This window comes from Mobula hypostoma, chromosome 20 (assembly GCF_963921235.1).
Source record: "Mobula hypostoma chromosome 20, sMobHyp1.1, whole genome shotgun sequence".
NCBI classification, from domain to species: domain Eukaryota; kingdom Metazoa; phylum Chordata; class Chondrichthyes; order Myliobatiformes; family Myliobatidae; genus Mobula; species Mobula hypostoma.
Window position 1 is genome coordinate 4,347,769 of NC_086116.1, and position 16,954 is coordinate 4,364,722.

Here is a 16,954-nt window from a genome sequence, read left to right on the forward strand (position 1 = left end):
ATCTTTCACTCCTTGCTTATCAAAAACCTTTCTGCCTCTGCCTGATAAATACCATGGCCATGTAACCTACCAGCACATCCTTTGGGTAAGGGAGAAAACTGTAGTTCTTTTGGGGGGGGGGGTGCATGGAACCCTTGAAATCACAGGGATAACATGCAAATTCCACACAAAATCCGTCTGAGGTCAGCATCAAACTCAAGTGATCAATATGTTATTTTTCTTCTCGCTTCTTTTGATTCCATGCTTGCTTGAATCAGAATCAGGTTTATTATCACTGGCATGTGACGTAAAATTTGTTAACTTAGCAGCAGCAGTTCAATGCGATATATAATCTAGCAGAGAGAAAAAAAACATAAATCAATTATGTACATTGAATAGATTTTAAAAATGGTAATACTGTATATTTAAAAAAAGAAGTCGGGTAGTGTTCAAAGCTTCAAAGTCCATTTAGGAATTGGATGGCAGAGGGGAAGAAGCTGTTCCTGAATCGCTGAGTGTGTGCCTTCAGGCTTCTGTACCTCTTACCTGATGGGATCAGTGAGAAAAGGGCATGTCCTGGGTGCTGGAGGTCTTTAAAAATGGACGCTGCCTTTCTGAGACACTGCTTCCTAAAGATGTCCTGGGTACTTTGTAGGCTAGTACCCAAGATGGAGCTGACTAGATTTACAACCTTCTGCAGCTTCTTTCAGTCCTGTGCAGTAGCCCCTCCATACCAGACAGTGATGCAGCCTGTCAGAATGCAACTATAGAAGTTTTTGAGCGTACTTGTTGACATGCCAAATCGCTTCAAACTCCTAATAAAGTATAGCTGCTTCTTTATGACTACGTCAATATACTGGGACCAGGTTAGATCCTCAGAGATCTTGACACCCAGGAACTTGAAGCTGCTCACTCTCTCTACTTCCTCTGAAGATTGGTGTGTGTTCCTTTGTCTTACCCTTCCTGAAGTCCACAATCAGCTCTTTCGTCTTACTGACATTGAGTGCCAGGTTGTTGCTGCGGCACCACTCCACTAGTTGGCATATCTCACTCCTGTATGCCCTCTCGTCACCACCTGAGATTCTACCAACAATGGTCTTAGGGATTTATGAATGTGAGTGATTTTTTTCTTCTCCTGTTTTTCAACAGGAAATGTGAAGCTCATATTTGTTAATCTAATATTTCTACATTGGTAGACAGAATATTAACAGCATTAGTACATTAGCTCACACTAGTTTATGCTGGAATGGATGGGAGGAGAATGTAGAAATGATAGATAATTCTGATCTAGCTGCAAATGACTTTCTTGTTTTGTGCTATGACAATGTTATTTATTTATAATACAGTTAAATATCCTTAGGGTCACAAGAGCAATAGTTATAGAATTTGACACTGAACCACGTAGTGAAATGTTCATTTAGATGACAAGAAACTTAATCAAGTGAAGTTATCTTAAAGGAGAAATTATACTTAAGGCAGTTCTAGCGTTTGGCTGAAGACACAGTTGTTGATTGTGGGTTGATTTAAATGTTAACTGCCCCATTCCTAGGTGAACTAACATAAGCATTATAAGAGGCTTTAGAGTAGGAGGAGATTGAAGAGTGGCTGAGGGTTGGGAAGTTGAGGTGGGTGTGGAGGTTCCGAGAAGGTGGTAAGATTTGATGTAGTTCTGTGTTGCAGAAAGTATGGGATACAGAGAGAGAGATGAGAATTAAACTAAGGGAGTTGGGGATGCAGGAGTTCACATTAAAAGGGTTGCTTGGCATGGGTGAGAGAGCACAGGTCCGGGTATTTTTAGCGTTCTTAAGGGGTACAGGGGTTTTTTATAGGATATGGTGGATAAACAGGAATAGGGTATTAGGATGGTCAAAGATGGGAGGGTAAAGTGTAGGTTAGTGTGTGTGTATGTATGTGTGCGCGTGCGCGCGAGAGAGAGATTGGGTGAAGGGATTTAGAATATATGTCTAATGCACATTCCGGAGCAGAAGGTGGCGGTAATGCACCATTAAGCTGGATGCCAACTGCCGTAAAACAAGACACAGACAGACAGGCTGTTTGGCACAGTTTGGAAATAGCCACAGCTAGAGGCAACAAATGTGCAGATGAGGGTTTCAGCAGCTGTTGAACTGAAGCAGAGCAGTCAGGGTGTTATAGAGGTGGGAAGTTCATCTCTGGCTCGTGTATGAGAGCAAAGCTGCAGCCCTTTAGTTCACCCTCAGTTAGGTGCCGGAGAGAAGGATAGAGCTGGCACCTGAGTGTAGAATTTGTGGTGAGGCAGATTTATGTTTCTGATATTTAGTTGCAGGCAGTAAATTTCTGCTTATCTACGGGATGTTGGGCAATCTGATGACTTAGACATAGTGGAATGGTCAACAGAGGAGAGATGGTGAGTTAAAGCTGGATGTTATCAACATATGATGGTGATGCTGTACATTCAGAAGGTGTTTCAGAGGGATGAGAAATAGTAGGAATCCAGGATAAATCCTTCGAGGATGGAGAAGTCAAGGGTTCTTTTTTGAGGAGAGAGATAGAATATAGAACAGTTCAGCACAGAACAGACATTTTGGCTCACAGTGTTGTGCTCAACAAATTAATCACTAATCAAATGGCCAACTAAATGCCTACACAATGTCATGTCCTTTCATTTCTGTCTCACTCATGTGCCTATCTAAATGTCTTTTAAAAACCCGTAAAGCATCTGCCTTGACCACCACTCCAGGAAGTGCACTGCAGGCACCACCAGTCTATATATTTAAAAAAAGCTTGTTCTTGGTATCTCCTTTGAACTCACCCCATCTTACCTTAAATGCATACCCCCTGGTATTAGACATTTCAACCCAGGAAAAAAAGATACTGCCGATTTCTCTCATAATCTTATAAACCTCTATCAGATCTCCACTCAGCCTCTGCCTGTCCAGAGAAAAGAATCCAACCTCGCATCATAGCACATGTCCTCTAATCCAGGCAACATTCTGGTAAATCTCTTCTGCACCCTCTCCAAAGCCTCGCCGTCCTTCCTATAATGGGGCAACCAGAACTGTACATAATTCTCCCAGTGTGGCCAAACTAGAGTTTTATATAGCTGCAACATAACTTCCTGACCTTTGAACCCAATCCGTCGATTAACAAAGGCAAGCATGCCGTATGCCATCTCAACCACACTATCAAGCTCTGGGACCACCTTCAGGGAGTGATGAACTTGTACCCCAGCATGCTGCTGCTCATCAACACTTTTAAGGGTCTTGCACTTAAATAGTGTATTGTATCTTGACATTTGCCCTACCAAGGTGCAACACTTCACATTTGTCTGGGTTAAACTCCATCTGCCATTTCTCTGCCCATATCAGCAACTGATCTATATCTCACTATATTCTTTGTCAGTCTTCTGTGCTAAGCACAACACACCAATCTTTGTATCATCTGCAAACTTACTAACCCATCTATCTACATTTTCACCCAGGTTATTTGTATACATGACAAACAGCAGAGGTCCCAGCACAGATCCCTGTGGAACATCACTAATCACAGTTGATGCCCAAAGATTGGAAGGAGTAGGATATAGAACGTAACTCTCAATTTACCATTTACATAATCCTATTTTATTACCCATACATTTACATCCATTCTCCCTCCACTCCCCCAATGCCACTCTCACCTACATAATAGGGGCAGTTCGCCTAGGTCAAATACCACAATAACCTTCACATCTTTGGTCCGTGGCAGAAAGCTGTAGGACCTAACAGTGCGGGAATTTTACTCTGCACGTTAGCCACTAGAGCACATAAACAGACCATCAAGAGTTAATGCCTCATCTCTTCTGAGAATGGCAATGTCCTGGGTGTGGGCTAAAATGTCTACAGCTTCTGATTCTGAAGGCAAAAGGAATAGTGATGGAGTGGAACTGCGATGAGTGTTATATTCAATGCACTCATTAATGTTAAATCATCACCTTTCCCCTGCCCAAAGAACGAATATCCAAAGAGATTTATCTCTTTAATTCATGAAAATTGGAAGTATTCAGCTGATATGTGACATAACTCCTTGGATGATGGATGCCATGAATAAATTATAGAGTCATAGAAAAATACAGCACAGAAACAGGCCCTTTGGGCCATCTAGTGCGTGCCAAACAAATTAAACTGCAAAGACCCGTCAATCTGCACCTGGAGCACTCCATACCTTTGCCATCCATGTACCTGTCCAAACTACTCTTAAACATTGAAATTGAGCTCGCATGCAACACTTGTGCTCATTCCACATTCTCATGACACTCTGAGAAGTTGCCCCTTCATATTCACATTAAACTGTTTACCTTTCACCCTTAACCCATGACCTCTAGTTGTAGGCCCACTTAACCTCAGCGAGAAAAACAGCTTGCATTTACCCTATCTTTACCCCTCATAGTTTTGTACACGTCTATCAAATCTCTTCTCAATCTTCTACGTTCCAAGGAATAAAGTCCTAAACTATTCAATCCTTCCTTGTAACTCAGGTCCTCTAGTCCTGGCAACATCCTTGTAAATTTTCTCTGTACTCTTTCAACCTTATTTACATCTTTCCTGTAGGTATATGACCAAAACTGCACACAATACTCCAAATTAGGCTTCACCAATGTCTTAAACAACTGTGGTTGACAAGGGAAGTCAAAGTTAATGTAAAAACAAAAGAGAGAGCATACAACAAAGCAAAAATTAGCGGAAAGGTAGAGGATTGGGAAGCTTTTAAAAACCTACAGAGAGCAACTAAAAGAATCATAAAAGGGGAAAAGATGAAATATGAAAGCAAGCTAGCAAAAAATGTCAAAGTGGATAGAAAAAGCTTTTTCAAGTATGTTTAAAAGGAAAATAAAGAATAGATGAGAGTGGATATAGGACCGCTAGAAAATGAGGCCTGAAAAATAATAACAGGAATCAAGGAGATGGCAGATGAATTAAATGAATATATTGCTTCAGTCTTCACTGTGGAAGACACTAGCAATGTGCCAGATGTTGAAGGGAAGAGAAGTGAGTACAGTTACTATTACAAAGGGGAAGGTGGTCAAAAAACTGAAAGACCCAAGGGTACATAAGTCACCCACACCAGATGAACTACAACCTTGGGTTCTGAAAGAGGTAGCGGTAGAGATTGTGGAAGCATTAGCAATGATCTTTCAAAAATCATTGGACTCTGGCATGGTTCCAGAAAACTGGAAAATTGCAAATGTCACTCCACTCTTTAAGAAAGGAGGAAGGCAACAGAAAGGAAATTATAGACCAGTTAGCCTGACCTCAGTAGTTGGGAAGATGTTGAAGTCAAGTGTCAGGATAAGGTTATGGAGTACTTGGTGACACAGGACAAGGTAGTACGAAGTTATCATGGTTTCATTTAGGGAAAAACCTGGCTGATGAACCTGTTGTTGGAATTCTTTGAGGAGATTACAAGTAGGACAGATAAAGGTGATGTAGTGGATGTTGTATATTTTGGAGTTTCAGAAGGCCTTTGACAAGGTGCCACACATGAGGTTGCTTACCAAGTTACTGCTTGCAGGAAAGTTGCTATCTTGGTTAGAGCATTGCTGATTGGTGGAGGCAGCAAGTCGAAATAAAAGGATCCTTGTCTGGTTGGCTGCCAGTGACTAGTGGTGTTCTGCAAGGGTCAGTGATGGGACCACTTCTTTGTACCTGTATGTTGTATATAAATGATTTAGATGATGGAATAGATGGCTTTGTTGCCAAGTTTGCAGATGATATGAAGATTGGTGGAGGGGCAAGTAGTGTTGAGGAAACAGGAAGGCTGCAGAAGGACTTAGGCAGATTAGGAGAATGGGCAGAAAAGTGGCAAATAAAATACAATGTTGGAAAATGCATGGTCATGCACTTGGTAGTAGAAATAAATGTGCAGACTATTTTCTAAATGGGAGAAAATTCAAAAATCTGAGATGCGAAGGGACTTGGGAGTCCTTGTGTAGAACACCCTAAAGGTTAACTTGCAGATAGTGTCAATGATGAGGAAGGCAAATGCAATGTTAGCATTCATTTCAAGAGGTCTTAAATACAACAGTAGGGATGCAATGCTGAGGCTTTATAAGGCACTGGTGAGACCTCACCTTGAGTATTGTGAACAGTTCTGGGCTCCTCATCTAAGAAAGGATGAGCTGACATTGGAGAGGGTCCAGTGGAAGTTCACAAGAGTGGTTCTGAGAATGAAAGGTTTATCATATGAGGAATGTTTGATGGCTCTGGGTCTGTACTCACTGGAATTCAGAAGGATGGAGGGGGGGGGATCTCATTGAAACCTTTTGAATATTGAAAGGCCTAAACAGAGTAGATGTGGAAAGGATGTTTCCCATGGTGGGGGAGACTAGGACAAAAGGGCACAGCCTCAGGATAGAGGGTCCTCCATTTAAAACACAGATGTGGAGAAATTTCTTTAGCCAGAGGGTGGTGAATTTGTTTCCACAGGAAGCTGTGGAGGCCAGGCTGTTGGGTATACTTAAGGCAGAGACTGATAGGTTCTTGATTAGACACAACATCAAAGGCTACGGGGAGAAGGCCAGGGAATGGGACTGAGGAGGGGAGAAAAGGATCAGCTATGATTGAATGGCAGAGTAGACTTGATGAGCCAAATGGGCTAATTCTGCTCCTATGTCTTATTGACTTACGGTCTTAAACAACTTCAACATAACATCCCATCTCCTGTACTTAATACTTTAATTTATGAAGGCCAATGTGCCAAAAGCTTCTTTTACAACTCCTATCTGTGCCACCACTTTCAATGAATTATGGACCTGTATTCCCAGATCCCTTAGTTCTACCACACTCCTCAGTGCCCTATCGTTCACTGTGTAAGACCTACCCTGGTTGGTCCTACCCAAGTGTAACACCTCACACTTGTCTGTATTAAATTTAATCTTCTCAACTACTTTTCCAGTCCTGATGAAGGGTCTTGGCCAGAAATGTTGACTGTTTATTCTTTTCCATAAATGTTGCCGGGCCTGCTGAGTTCTTCCAGCATTTTGTGTGCATTGCTCAGATATTTTTCCAGCATCTGCAGATTTTCTCGTGTTTCTAAATTCCATCTGCCAATATTCAGATCATTTTTCCAGCTGGTCAAGGTTCTGCTAAAAGCTCTGATAGCCTTCCCCGCTGTCCACTACACCCCCAATCTTTGTGTCATCTGCAAATTTGCTGATCTAGTTAACTACATTATCATCCAGATCATTGATATAGATGACAAACACCAATGGACTCAGCACTGATCCCTGTAGCTCACCTCTAATCACAGGCCTCCAGTCAGAGAGGCAATCATCCACTACCACTCTCTGGCTTTTCCCACAAAGCCAATGTCTACTCCAAGTAACTACCTTATCTTTAATGCTGAGCGACTGAGCCTTCTTGACCAACCTCCCGTGCAGGACCTTGTCAAATGCCTTGCTATAACCCAGGTAGCCAACATCCATTACCTTGCCTTTATCAACTTTCCTGGTAACTTCCTTGAAAAATGATAAGATTGGCTTGACATGACTTAGCATGCATGCAGCCATGCTGACTATCCCTAATCAATCCATATCTATCCAAATATTTTTCTATCTGGTCGCTTAGAATACCTACCAATAACTTTCCCACTAGTGATGTCAGGTTCACTAGCCTATAAAGTTCTTGGTTTATTGTATGGATTTGTTTATTATGCTCACAAGAAAATGAATCTCAGGGTTGTATATAGTGACATATATGATAATAAAATTTATACTTGAACTTTGGATAGCCATGGACTGATTTAGGATAGTCAGCATGGCAAGTAATGTCTAATAAATCAAATAGTTTTTTGAATGAATACACAACCATGGTGCATTCATTCAGATCTACAGAGAAGCCATTGAACACAGCTCAGTCCACTGACTCAAAGCAACCCTGTAGCTGCTCCTCTGCCTCCCGTGACAATCCCTTTGTTGTCCTAATCTCTGGAGCTTTGCTCTTAGCCTCTTGCTGTTACCTGTATGCAGGTAGGAGAAGGACAGGCAGGTGATCATATTTCCTGAACTGCGGTCTGGGCATGGAACGGTTGACATTCCTTATCTTGGTGTAACAGTATGTTGAGAACTCTAATGCTACAGGTTATCTGCCGATGTTAATTGGGCAGTGTTTTCTTCAAACCAGCCTGGCTAAAGTACTTCTAGAGTAAGTTACGTGGTCGGCACAACATGTGTGGTAGATTTTCTATGTTTCTATGAAGCCCCTGACTATGATTTGAAATGTGTTGGGATGGACTGTTTCTTGTTTGGAAACAGCTTCATGCAGTATCACGAGTGCTTAGTTATAATCAGCCGCTGGTGGTATGTAAACTGCGGTCAGGATCACACGTGAGAACTCCCTTGGTAAATAGAACGGATGGCATTTGACCATCAGGAGTTCCAAGTTGGAGGAACTCAAATTTGACAAAACAACCATATCGGAGCACCACCGAGAGTTTATCATGAAACACACATCTCATGCTCTTGCCTTTTCTGAATCAGCTGTAGGTCTATTCTGTAAATCGGGAAGGCTTTGAGTCTGATCGCTGTAGCTGGTGTGCCTGGAGAAAGTCATGTGTCAATGAAAAGGCTCTCATTTCCCTCCGATGCATGAGTCTTGCCCTCAGGTCCTCAATTTTGTTCCCCAGTGACTGTACATTTGCTGATAAGATGCTGGGTAGAGAGTCCCCATCCTACTGCGTTTCAGCCTGGCTTGTTGTTTCCACACATCCCTCCCCCACCCCCACCCCCACCCCCAATCTCCCTTCCAGCCATGGCGATGAACCTTCATCCTCTAAAGGTACCATACCTGTCTGGACCGCCCGAGTCCTTCAGACAACTATTAAGTCGATTTAAAAGTATTGCTAGAGGGAAGGGAAGGGACATGCTGCAGATTGCAGTGAGAGTAATTTAGAATGATCACTGGCACCATCTTGGGACACTCATATATCTGGCCCCTCAGAATACCTTCCAATAACTTTCCCACTACTGATGTCAGGCTCACTGGCCTATCACTTTCTGGTTCATTTTTAAAGCCTTTCTTAAACAGTGGAACATCAGCTATCCTCTGGTACCTCACCTGTTGCTAAGGATGATTTTAATATCTCTGGTACAGCTACAATTTCTGCATGTCACCCACAGGGTCTGAGGAAACACCTTGTCAGGCCCTGTGGATTTATGCAATCTAATTCACCTCAAGACAGCTAAAACCTCCTCCTCTGTAATCTGTAGAGGGTCCAATATCTCACTGCTGCTTTGCCTCCCTTGTATAGACTCTGTGTCCGACTCCTGATTAAATACAGATGCAAAATATCCATTAAAGATCTCTCCCATCTACTTTGGCTCCACACGTAGATTACTGTTCTGATCTTCCAGAGGGCCAATTTTGTCCCTTGCAGTCATTTGTTTTTAATATATCTGTAGAAACCCTTAGGATTCTCCTTCTCCTTATCTGCTAGGGCAACCTTGTGCCTTCTTTTAGCCCTCCTGATTCTCTTGTGTTCTTTTGCTTTTTTTATACTCCATAAACACCTCATTTGTTCCTACCTGTCTATATCTGTTACACACCTTTTTTTCCCCTTAACCACGACCTCAGTATCTCTTGAAAACCAAGCATCGCTACACCTGTTACCTTTTACCATTTATTCTGACAGGAACATACAAGCTTCGTAAAAATTTCACATTTGTAGGTCTTCCACTTACCAAGTATACCTTTGCTAGAAAACAGCCTGTCCCAATCCACACTTGCCAGATCCTTTCTGGTCACATCAAAATTGGCCTTTCTCCAATTTAGAATCTCAATTCACAGACCCGACCTATTTTTTTCCATATTTAGTTTGAAACTAATGACATTATGATCACCAGATGCAAAGTGTTCCCCTGCACAAACTTCCGTCACCTGCTCTGTCTCATTCCCTACTAGCAGATCAAGTATTGCACACTCTCACTGGAACCTCCATGTTCTGATGAAGGAAACTTTTCTAAATACATTTGACAATCTCTATCCCATCCAGTCCTTTTACAGTCCAGGTTTCCCCCACCATCCAAAGGTAGAGCGTTCCTATGAAACGGTTTGTAAGCCGGAATGTCGTAAAGTGAAGGAGCAATTACCATTTATTTATATGGGAAAAATTTGTGAGCGTTTGCAGACCCAAAAAATAACCTACCAAATAACACATAAAACCTAAAATAACAGTAACATATAGTAAAAGCAGGAATGATATGATAAATACACAGCCTATATAAAGTAGAAATTAATACTTTTCTACAATCATTGCCACACTGTTCTCCGTAGCGAAAATCTCACGCAAGTGCTCTCGGCAGAAACTCTCTCTCCAGTAACCTTTAAGCTATGAAGCTGACAAATCATACCAAATAACACATAAAAATGCACAGCCTATATAAAGTAGAAATAATGTATGTACAGTGTAGTATCACTTACCGGAATCGGGAAGACAGCACCGAGCACACTGATGATGGTGTGTTCGGCTGAGTCGTCAGAGGTTGGGGTGGTGCACTGGACCCCAACCCCCGGGCCGCCAACCGATACCGATCTGCGAAGAATGCAGCAGTCCAGCGGTAGCTGGAACGCACCCAGCACATCTTTAAGGAAAAAGCCGAAATAAACAAGCTAATTAATTAGGTGCCGCCCAGCACGCAAATGTCAGCCCAGATCAGAGGCGATGCAATCAGTGGCACCTAATTAATTAAGCTTGTTTATTTTGGCTTTTTTCTTAAAGATGTGTTGGGTGCATCCCGGCTACCGCTGCATTCTCCGTGGCAATGTATCGGTCCGCGGCCTGGGGGTTGGGGTGGTGGGACACTGGGGTGTCATCTCATCGTCGTCTGTTTCCATCAGGGCAGGCAGGTCATCTTCTATGTCTGCCTGCCTCGATGTCAAAGGTCAAGGTTCATCGTCTGCTGTGGCTGATGTGGAAGGCTTGAAAAATAACAGTATGCCTGACTGCTTAGCCTCGCGCATTTTTCTATCATACAGTTCTTTGTAAGCACTCAAACCATTCCTGCAAATATGCCCTAAACCTATGTACCCTTTCAAAATTAAAGTCGTGCTTTTCTGCAATCATTGTTGTCAATTGCAGCGAAAATCTCTCACAGTTGATTCACGTTCAGTTTATGGACGACTTCACTTTCGGTCCGTTTGCTACTGCATTCGGTTTCGATTGTTATCCTTTCCTCTTCCAATTGCATCAGCTCTTCATCTATCAGTTCTTGGTCATGGGATGCCAAAACCTCTTCAACATCATCTTCGTCAACTTCCACAAGCCAAACTCACTTCGTCCTTACTTCGTTCACCACGATCGAAACACTTAATTATGTCTAGTTTTACGCTAAGTGTAACACCCTTACGAGCTCTTTTAGGCTTTTCCGATACCTTAGAACTCACCTTGCTAACGGCTGCTCACAGGCACATGTTTAAGCAAAGCCGGCTAGAATGCAGTTCCGGGGGAGGAGCTTGGCTGCTCGGGCATGCGCTGCCTTTTTTCATAACAGTGAAAACACCTTCTGTTAGCGAAAACAGGTAACTAATGTAGGTCTTTTGTAACAGCGAGGTTTCGTAAGGCGAACGTTCGAAAAGCGGGGGACACCTGTATGGGAGTCCCAGTCAATATGAGCAAAGTTTAAAATCACTTGCATTTCTTGTGTTTCTTGTAGCAGTCTGCAATCTCTCTGCAAATTTGTTCCTCTAAATCCCACAGATTGTTGGGTGGTCTGTAATATAGCCCCATTAACCATTCTTATTGCCAGTTCCACCCATTGAGCCTCACTAGAAGATTTCTCCAGTCTGTCGTGACTGAGCACTGCCATGACATTTTCCCTGACTAGTAACAAATCCTAATGTAAAGAATTATCAGTAGCCATATATTAGGGGTGTATCTCATTCTTGATTTGCAGTTCAAAGTGTTCATAATGTGCCTTCATGTTGCTACATAGTGGACTAATTTGGTTAGTGCCCTTTTAACCATTGCCTTTAAGAGGAATTTGAAGCAGGTGTTTTATTTGGAGATGCAGCAAGGTAACAGGCCCTTTCAGCCCAATGGGCCCTCCTGGTCCAGTTATACCCAGGTGACCAATGACTGACCAACACGCGGGAATGTGGAGCAAACCACAGCACCCTGGGGCAACTCTCAGAGAACATACAGACTCCTTACAGACAAGAGCAGAATTCAACCCGGGTCACTTACACTACAATAGTCAAGCTAACTGCGACACTACCGTGTTCCATGATGTTAATACAAAATTAAAATATCTTAGATAAAATAAAGCAGAGAATGCTGGAAACATGCAGAAGGTCAAGCACCATCTGTGGAAAGAGAATCTGTTAATGTTGATTAACAAGAAATAAAAATGAATGTATTTTGTGATACAGAGACCAGGTGGTGAGGAAGAGAGAGCAAAGGGGGAGGTGTTACAGAGTGGAAGGTAGGCTAAATTAATATCAAGGATAAAGTATCTTTGAGATGTAAAGAAACAAAACGTTAGCTGTAAGGTGATGCAAAAGGATGAAGCAGATTTAGTATCTGAAGTACCTGAACAAAATATTGTGAATATAGGAGATACTAAAATAAAAGTGATTTTAAGGAAATTACCAGAAAAAGTCAATGAAGGAAAGGCATTGGATGTTGCCTACATGGCCTTTAGCAAGGCTTTGTGGCTGGTCCAAAAGGTTTAGTCGTTCAGTATCCAAGATGAAGCAGTAAATTTGATTACTGCAAGACACATCAAAGTTGCTGGTGAAGGCAGCAGGCCAGGCAGCATCTCTAGGAAGAGGTACAGTCAACGTTTCAGGCCGAGACCCTTCCATCAGGACGAACTGAAGAAAGAGCTAGTAAGAGATTTAAAAGTGGGAGGGGAAGGGGGAGATCCAAAATGATAGGAGAAGACAAGAGAGGGTGGGATGGAGCCAAGAGCTGGACAGGTGATTGGCAAAAGGGATATGAGAGGATCATGGAACAGGAGGCCCAGGGAGAAAGGTGGGGGGAAACCCAGAGGATGGGCAAGGGGTATAGTCAGAGGGACAGAGGGAGAAAAAGGAGAGTGAGAGAAAGAATGTGTGTATATAAATAACGGATGGGGTATGAGGGGGAGGTGGGGCCTTAGCGGAAGTTAGAGAAGTCGATGTTCATGCCATCAGGTTGGAGGCTACCCAGACGGAATATAAGGTATTGTTCCTCCAACCTGAGTGTGGCTTCATCTTTACAGTAGAGGAGGCCGTGGACAGACATGTTAGAATGGGAATGGGATGTGGAATTAAAATGTGTGGCCACTGGGAGATCCTGCTTTCTCTGGCGGACAGAGCGTAGGTGTTCAGCAAAGCGGTCTCCCAGTCTGCGTCGAGTCTCGCCAATATATAGAAGGCCACATCAGGAGCACCGGACGCAGTATATCACCCCAGTCGACTCACAGGTGAAGTGTCGCCTCACCTGGAAGGACTGTCTGGGGCCTCTTACTAGCTCTTCCTTCAGTTAGTCCTGATGAAGGGTCTCGGCCTGAAACGTCGACTGTACCTCTTCCTAGAGATGCTGTCTGGCCTGCTGCGTTCACCAGCAACTTTGATGTGTGTTGCTTGAATTTCCAGCATCTGCAGAATTCCTCGTGTTTGCGTTTTTAAATTTGATTACTGCTTGGCTTAGCGGGAGAAGCCAGAGAGTGGTAGTAGATGATTGTCTCTCTGACTAGAGGCCAATGACTAGTGGGGTGCTGCAGCGATCGGTGCTGGGTGCATTGTTGTTTGTCATCTATATCAATGATATGGATACTAATGTCGTTAACTGGATCAGCCAATTTGCAGATGACACCAGGAATGGAGGTGTAGTGGACATTAAGGAAGGCTATCAAAGCTTGCAGCGGGATCTGGGTCAGATGGGAAAATGGGCTGAGAAATGCCAGATGAAACTTAATGCAGACAAATGTGAAGTGACAAGAAACGAATCAATAAACTCAATAAATAGACCTAGCTCTTGAAACCTCCTTATGCAATTGGATCCTCAATTTCCTCACTTGCAGACCTCAGTCAGTTCAGATTGGCAACGACATCTCCTCCACTATCTCCATCAGCACAGGTGCATCACAAGGCTTGGTACTTAGCCCCCTGCTCTAGTCGTTTTGTACTTATGACTGTGTGGCTAAGCACAGCTACAATGCTATATTTAAGTTTGCTGATGACGTTGTTGTTGGCTGAATCAGAGATGGTGATGATCGACAAAAAGGAAGGGTGGTTGAAAATCTGTCAAGTGGTGCCACAACAACAACCTCTTACTCAATGTCGGCATTGCAAACAGCTGATTAGTGACCGCAGGAGGAAGAAATCGGGGGTCCATGAGCCAGTGCTCATTTGGGGAACTGGAGGTGGAGAGGGTCAGTAATGTTAAATTCTTGGATGTTATCAGAGAAGCTGTCTTGGGACCAGCACCTAATTGTCATTTCACAGAAGGCACGGCAGTGCCTCTACTTAAAGTTTGCACAGATTCAGTGCGTCATCTAAAACTTTGACAGATAATCTAGGGATGCACAGTGGAGAGTAATCTAACTGGTTGTATCGAAGCCTGGTATGAAAATGCCAGTGCCCAAGAATGGAAAGCCTACAGAAAGTGGTGGATACAGCCCAGTTCATCATAGGAAAAGAAACGCCCACCACCACCACCTCCCCACTATCGAGCACATCTACAAAGAATGCTGCCACAAGGAAGGAGAATCCATCATAAAGGATCCCACTGCACTGGGTTCTGAATGGTGATTACTCTTCAACCATCAGGCTGCTGAATTAGTGTGGGTACTGTCACTTCACCACAACACTGAATGCTCATTTTCGAGGGCTCTGAAACTTGTGTTCTCAGTATTTATTTATTATTGTGTGTGTATGTGTTTGTATTTGCACAGTTTTTTTTTCCTCTGGCAACTTAATTACTTATCAGTCTTTGTAGTTTTTTATTGATTGTATTTCTTTGTTCTGCTGTGAATGCCTGCAAGAAAGTAAGTGTGAGGTGTTGGGAAGACAAAACAGATTAGGACTTGTACAGTGAACTGTAGGGCACTGTGGAGTATGGTAAAATAAAAGGATCTGGGAATACAGATTTATCATTCATTGAAAGTGGAATCATAGAAAAATAGGGTCATAAAAAGAATTTTTGGCACATTGGCTTTCATAAATCAAAATAACATCCCACTTCCTGTACACATTACATTGAAGTTTTATTAGAGTTGGTGAGGCCAAATTTGGAGTATTGTTTGCAGTTCTGGTCATTTACCTACTGAAAAGATGTAAATAAAATTTAAATATTACAGAGAAAATTTGCAAGGATGTTGCCAGGACTTGACCTGAGTTATAGGGGAAAGATTGAATAAGTGTTGACTTAATTCCCTGAAATGTAGGAGAACGAGAAGAGATTTGATAGAGATATACAGAATTATGATGGGTATGGGTAGTGTAAATGCAAGCAGACTTTTTCCACTTGGATTGGGTGAGACTAGAATTAGAGGTCATAGGATAAGAGTGAAGTGTGAAATATTTAAGAGGAACCTGAGGGGGAACTACTTCACTCAGAGGGTGGTGAAAGAGTGGAACGAGATGCCATTGGAAGTGTGGATGCAGGTTTAATTTCAGCATTAAAAGGAAGTTTGGATAAGTACATGGATGGGAGGGTTATGGATGGCTACGGTCTGGGTGTGGATTGATAGGACTAGGGCGAGTAACGGTTTGGTATAGACTAGATGGGGTTTCTGTGCTGTAGTGCTCTATGATTAGCAATGCTCATTATCAGAACTGTTAAAATCAAGTCCAGAAAGTCTCAATGTTCTTACATGGAAGCTGAAGTAATGCTGCATTACTTTGCTTTACCATTGTTTGGAACATTGTTGGACAGAGAGTACAGGTGGACAGAGGTATTAAATTGCCAGAGAGGTTGCCTTTTGAAAGTGTAGCAATCTATAGCAACAGAAAATGTCAGGAAGTCTCAGCAGGTTAAACAAAATCTGTGGAAAGAAAAATTGAGTAAATATTTTGGATTGAAATGCTGTCTGTTCCATTTCCCACAGATGCATTTTGACCTTCCCAGTATTTCCAGTGTTTTTTTTTTTGGTTTTTGATTTCAAGCTTTTACAGTTTTTTTTAAATGATTTTCAACAATCTATGGCAATCTATCTCATTTACAAAAGATAGCTCTTCAGGCAGTTTGTTCATCTAACAACTAGACATAATATCAATCCAGAAGGATTTAATGGATTTGGTCAGAAGATGGAGAATTGAATTCACAATCCTTTGTCACGGGTATCTTTCGAAGCTGAGGTTACATTGCTGGGAACACTGCCTCCAGAAAGTTACTTGCATTGTCAGGAATACTACAGTAACTCCGGAAAGTTGATTTGATTTCCCCAATCTGTGACCTTTCCAACAATGAAACTGCAGCTTCAAGGATTATCACTTCATCTTCTGACAAGGCATATTGGAGTCTTCTGGACTCAACACCATGTTTAACTCAACAACTCAGTGACAATTCTGTCAGTGAGAATTTCCAAATCTGTCAAAAGGTCATCAACCTGAAGTTAATGGTGTTTCTTCTTCCATGGATGTTGCCTGAGCTGCTAAATATTAACAATGATTTCTGTTTTACTTGGAATGGCCTGACTGTTCACAATATGAAGTAAAAGAAATAGAAACTATAAAACCAAAATGTTAGAAAACTCTGCTTCCTCAGCATTGTTGTAAGAACTGCAAACCCAAAATTTCTTCTAAGTGCTAAATGTAAAGCGAGACAATAAAGTGTACTCTGCTAAATATTTCAGGTATCAGCAAATACTGGAGCCTCATCTATGAGTGGCTATCTATATCGGTCAAAAGGCACTAAGAAACCATGGAAACGGCTCTGGTTCGTCATTCAGGACAAGGTGTTATACACTTATGCTGCCAGTGAGGTAAGAGTCAGTGAACTAATACACTGCATAACTGTTTGTGAACAGAACACCTATAAC

General features: G+C 42.3%; 1 protein-coding gene and 1 long non-coding RNA gene across 2 annotated transcripts in view; one reads left to right on the forward strand and one right to left on the reverse strand.

Annotated features, from left to right (window-relative positions):
• Window positions 1–16,954, forward strand: part of fgd6 (FYVE, RhoGEF and PH domain containing 6) — a 177,427-nt gene that overhangs the window by 148,366 nt on the left and 12,107 nt on the right. The window contains exon 19 of the mRNA XM_063072261.1: window positions 16,769–16,897. Coding sequence (XP_062928331.1) covers window positions 16,769–16,897 — 129 coding nt within the window. The remainder of the gene's footprint in view (window positions 1–16,768; window positions 16,898–16,954) is intronic.
• LOC134359289 (uncharacterized) overlaps window positions 1–16,954 on the reverse strand; it is a 59,727-nt gene that overhangs the window by 456 nt on the left and 42,317 nt on the right. The window contains exon 2 of the long non-coding RNA XR_010021076.1: window positions 71–332. This is a non-coding gene — a long non-coding RNA (uncharacterized LOC134359289). The remainder of the gene's footprint in view (window positions 1–70; window positions 333–16,954) is intronic.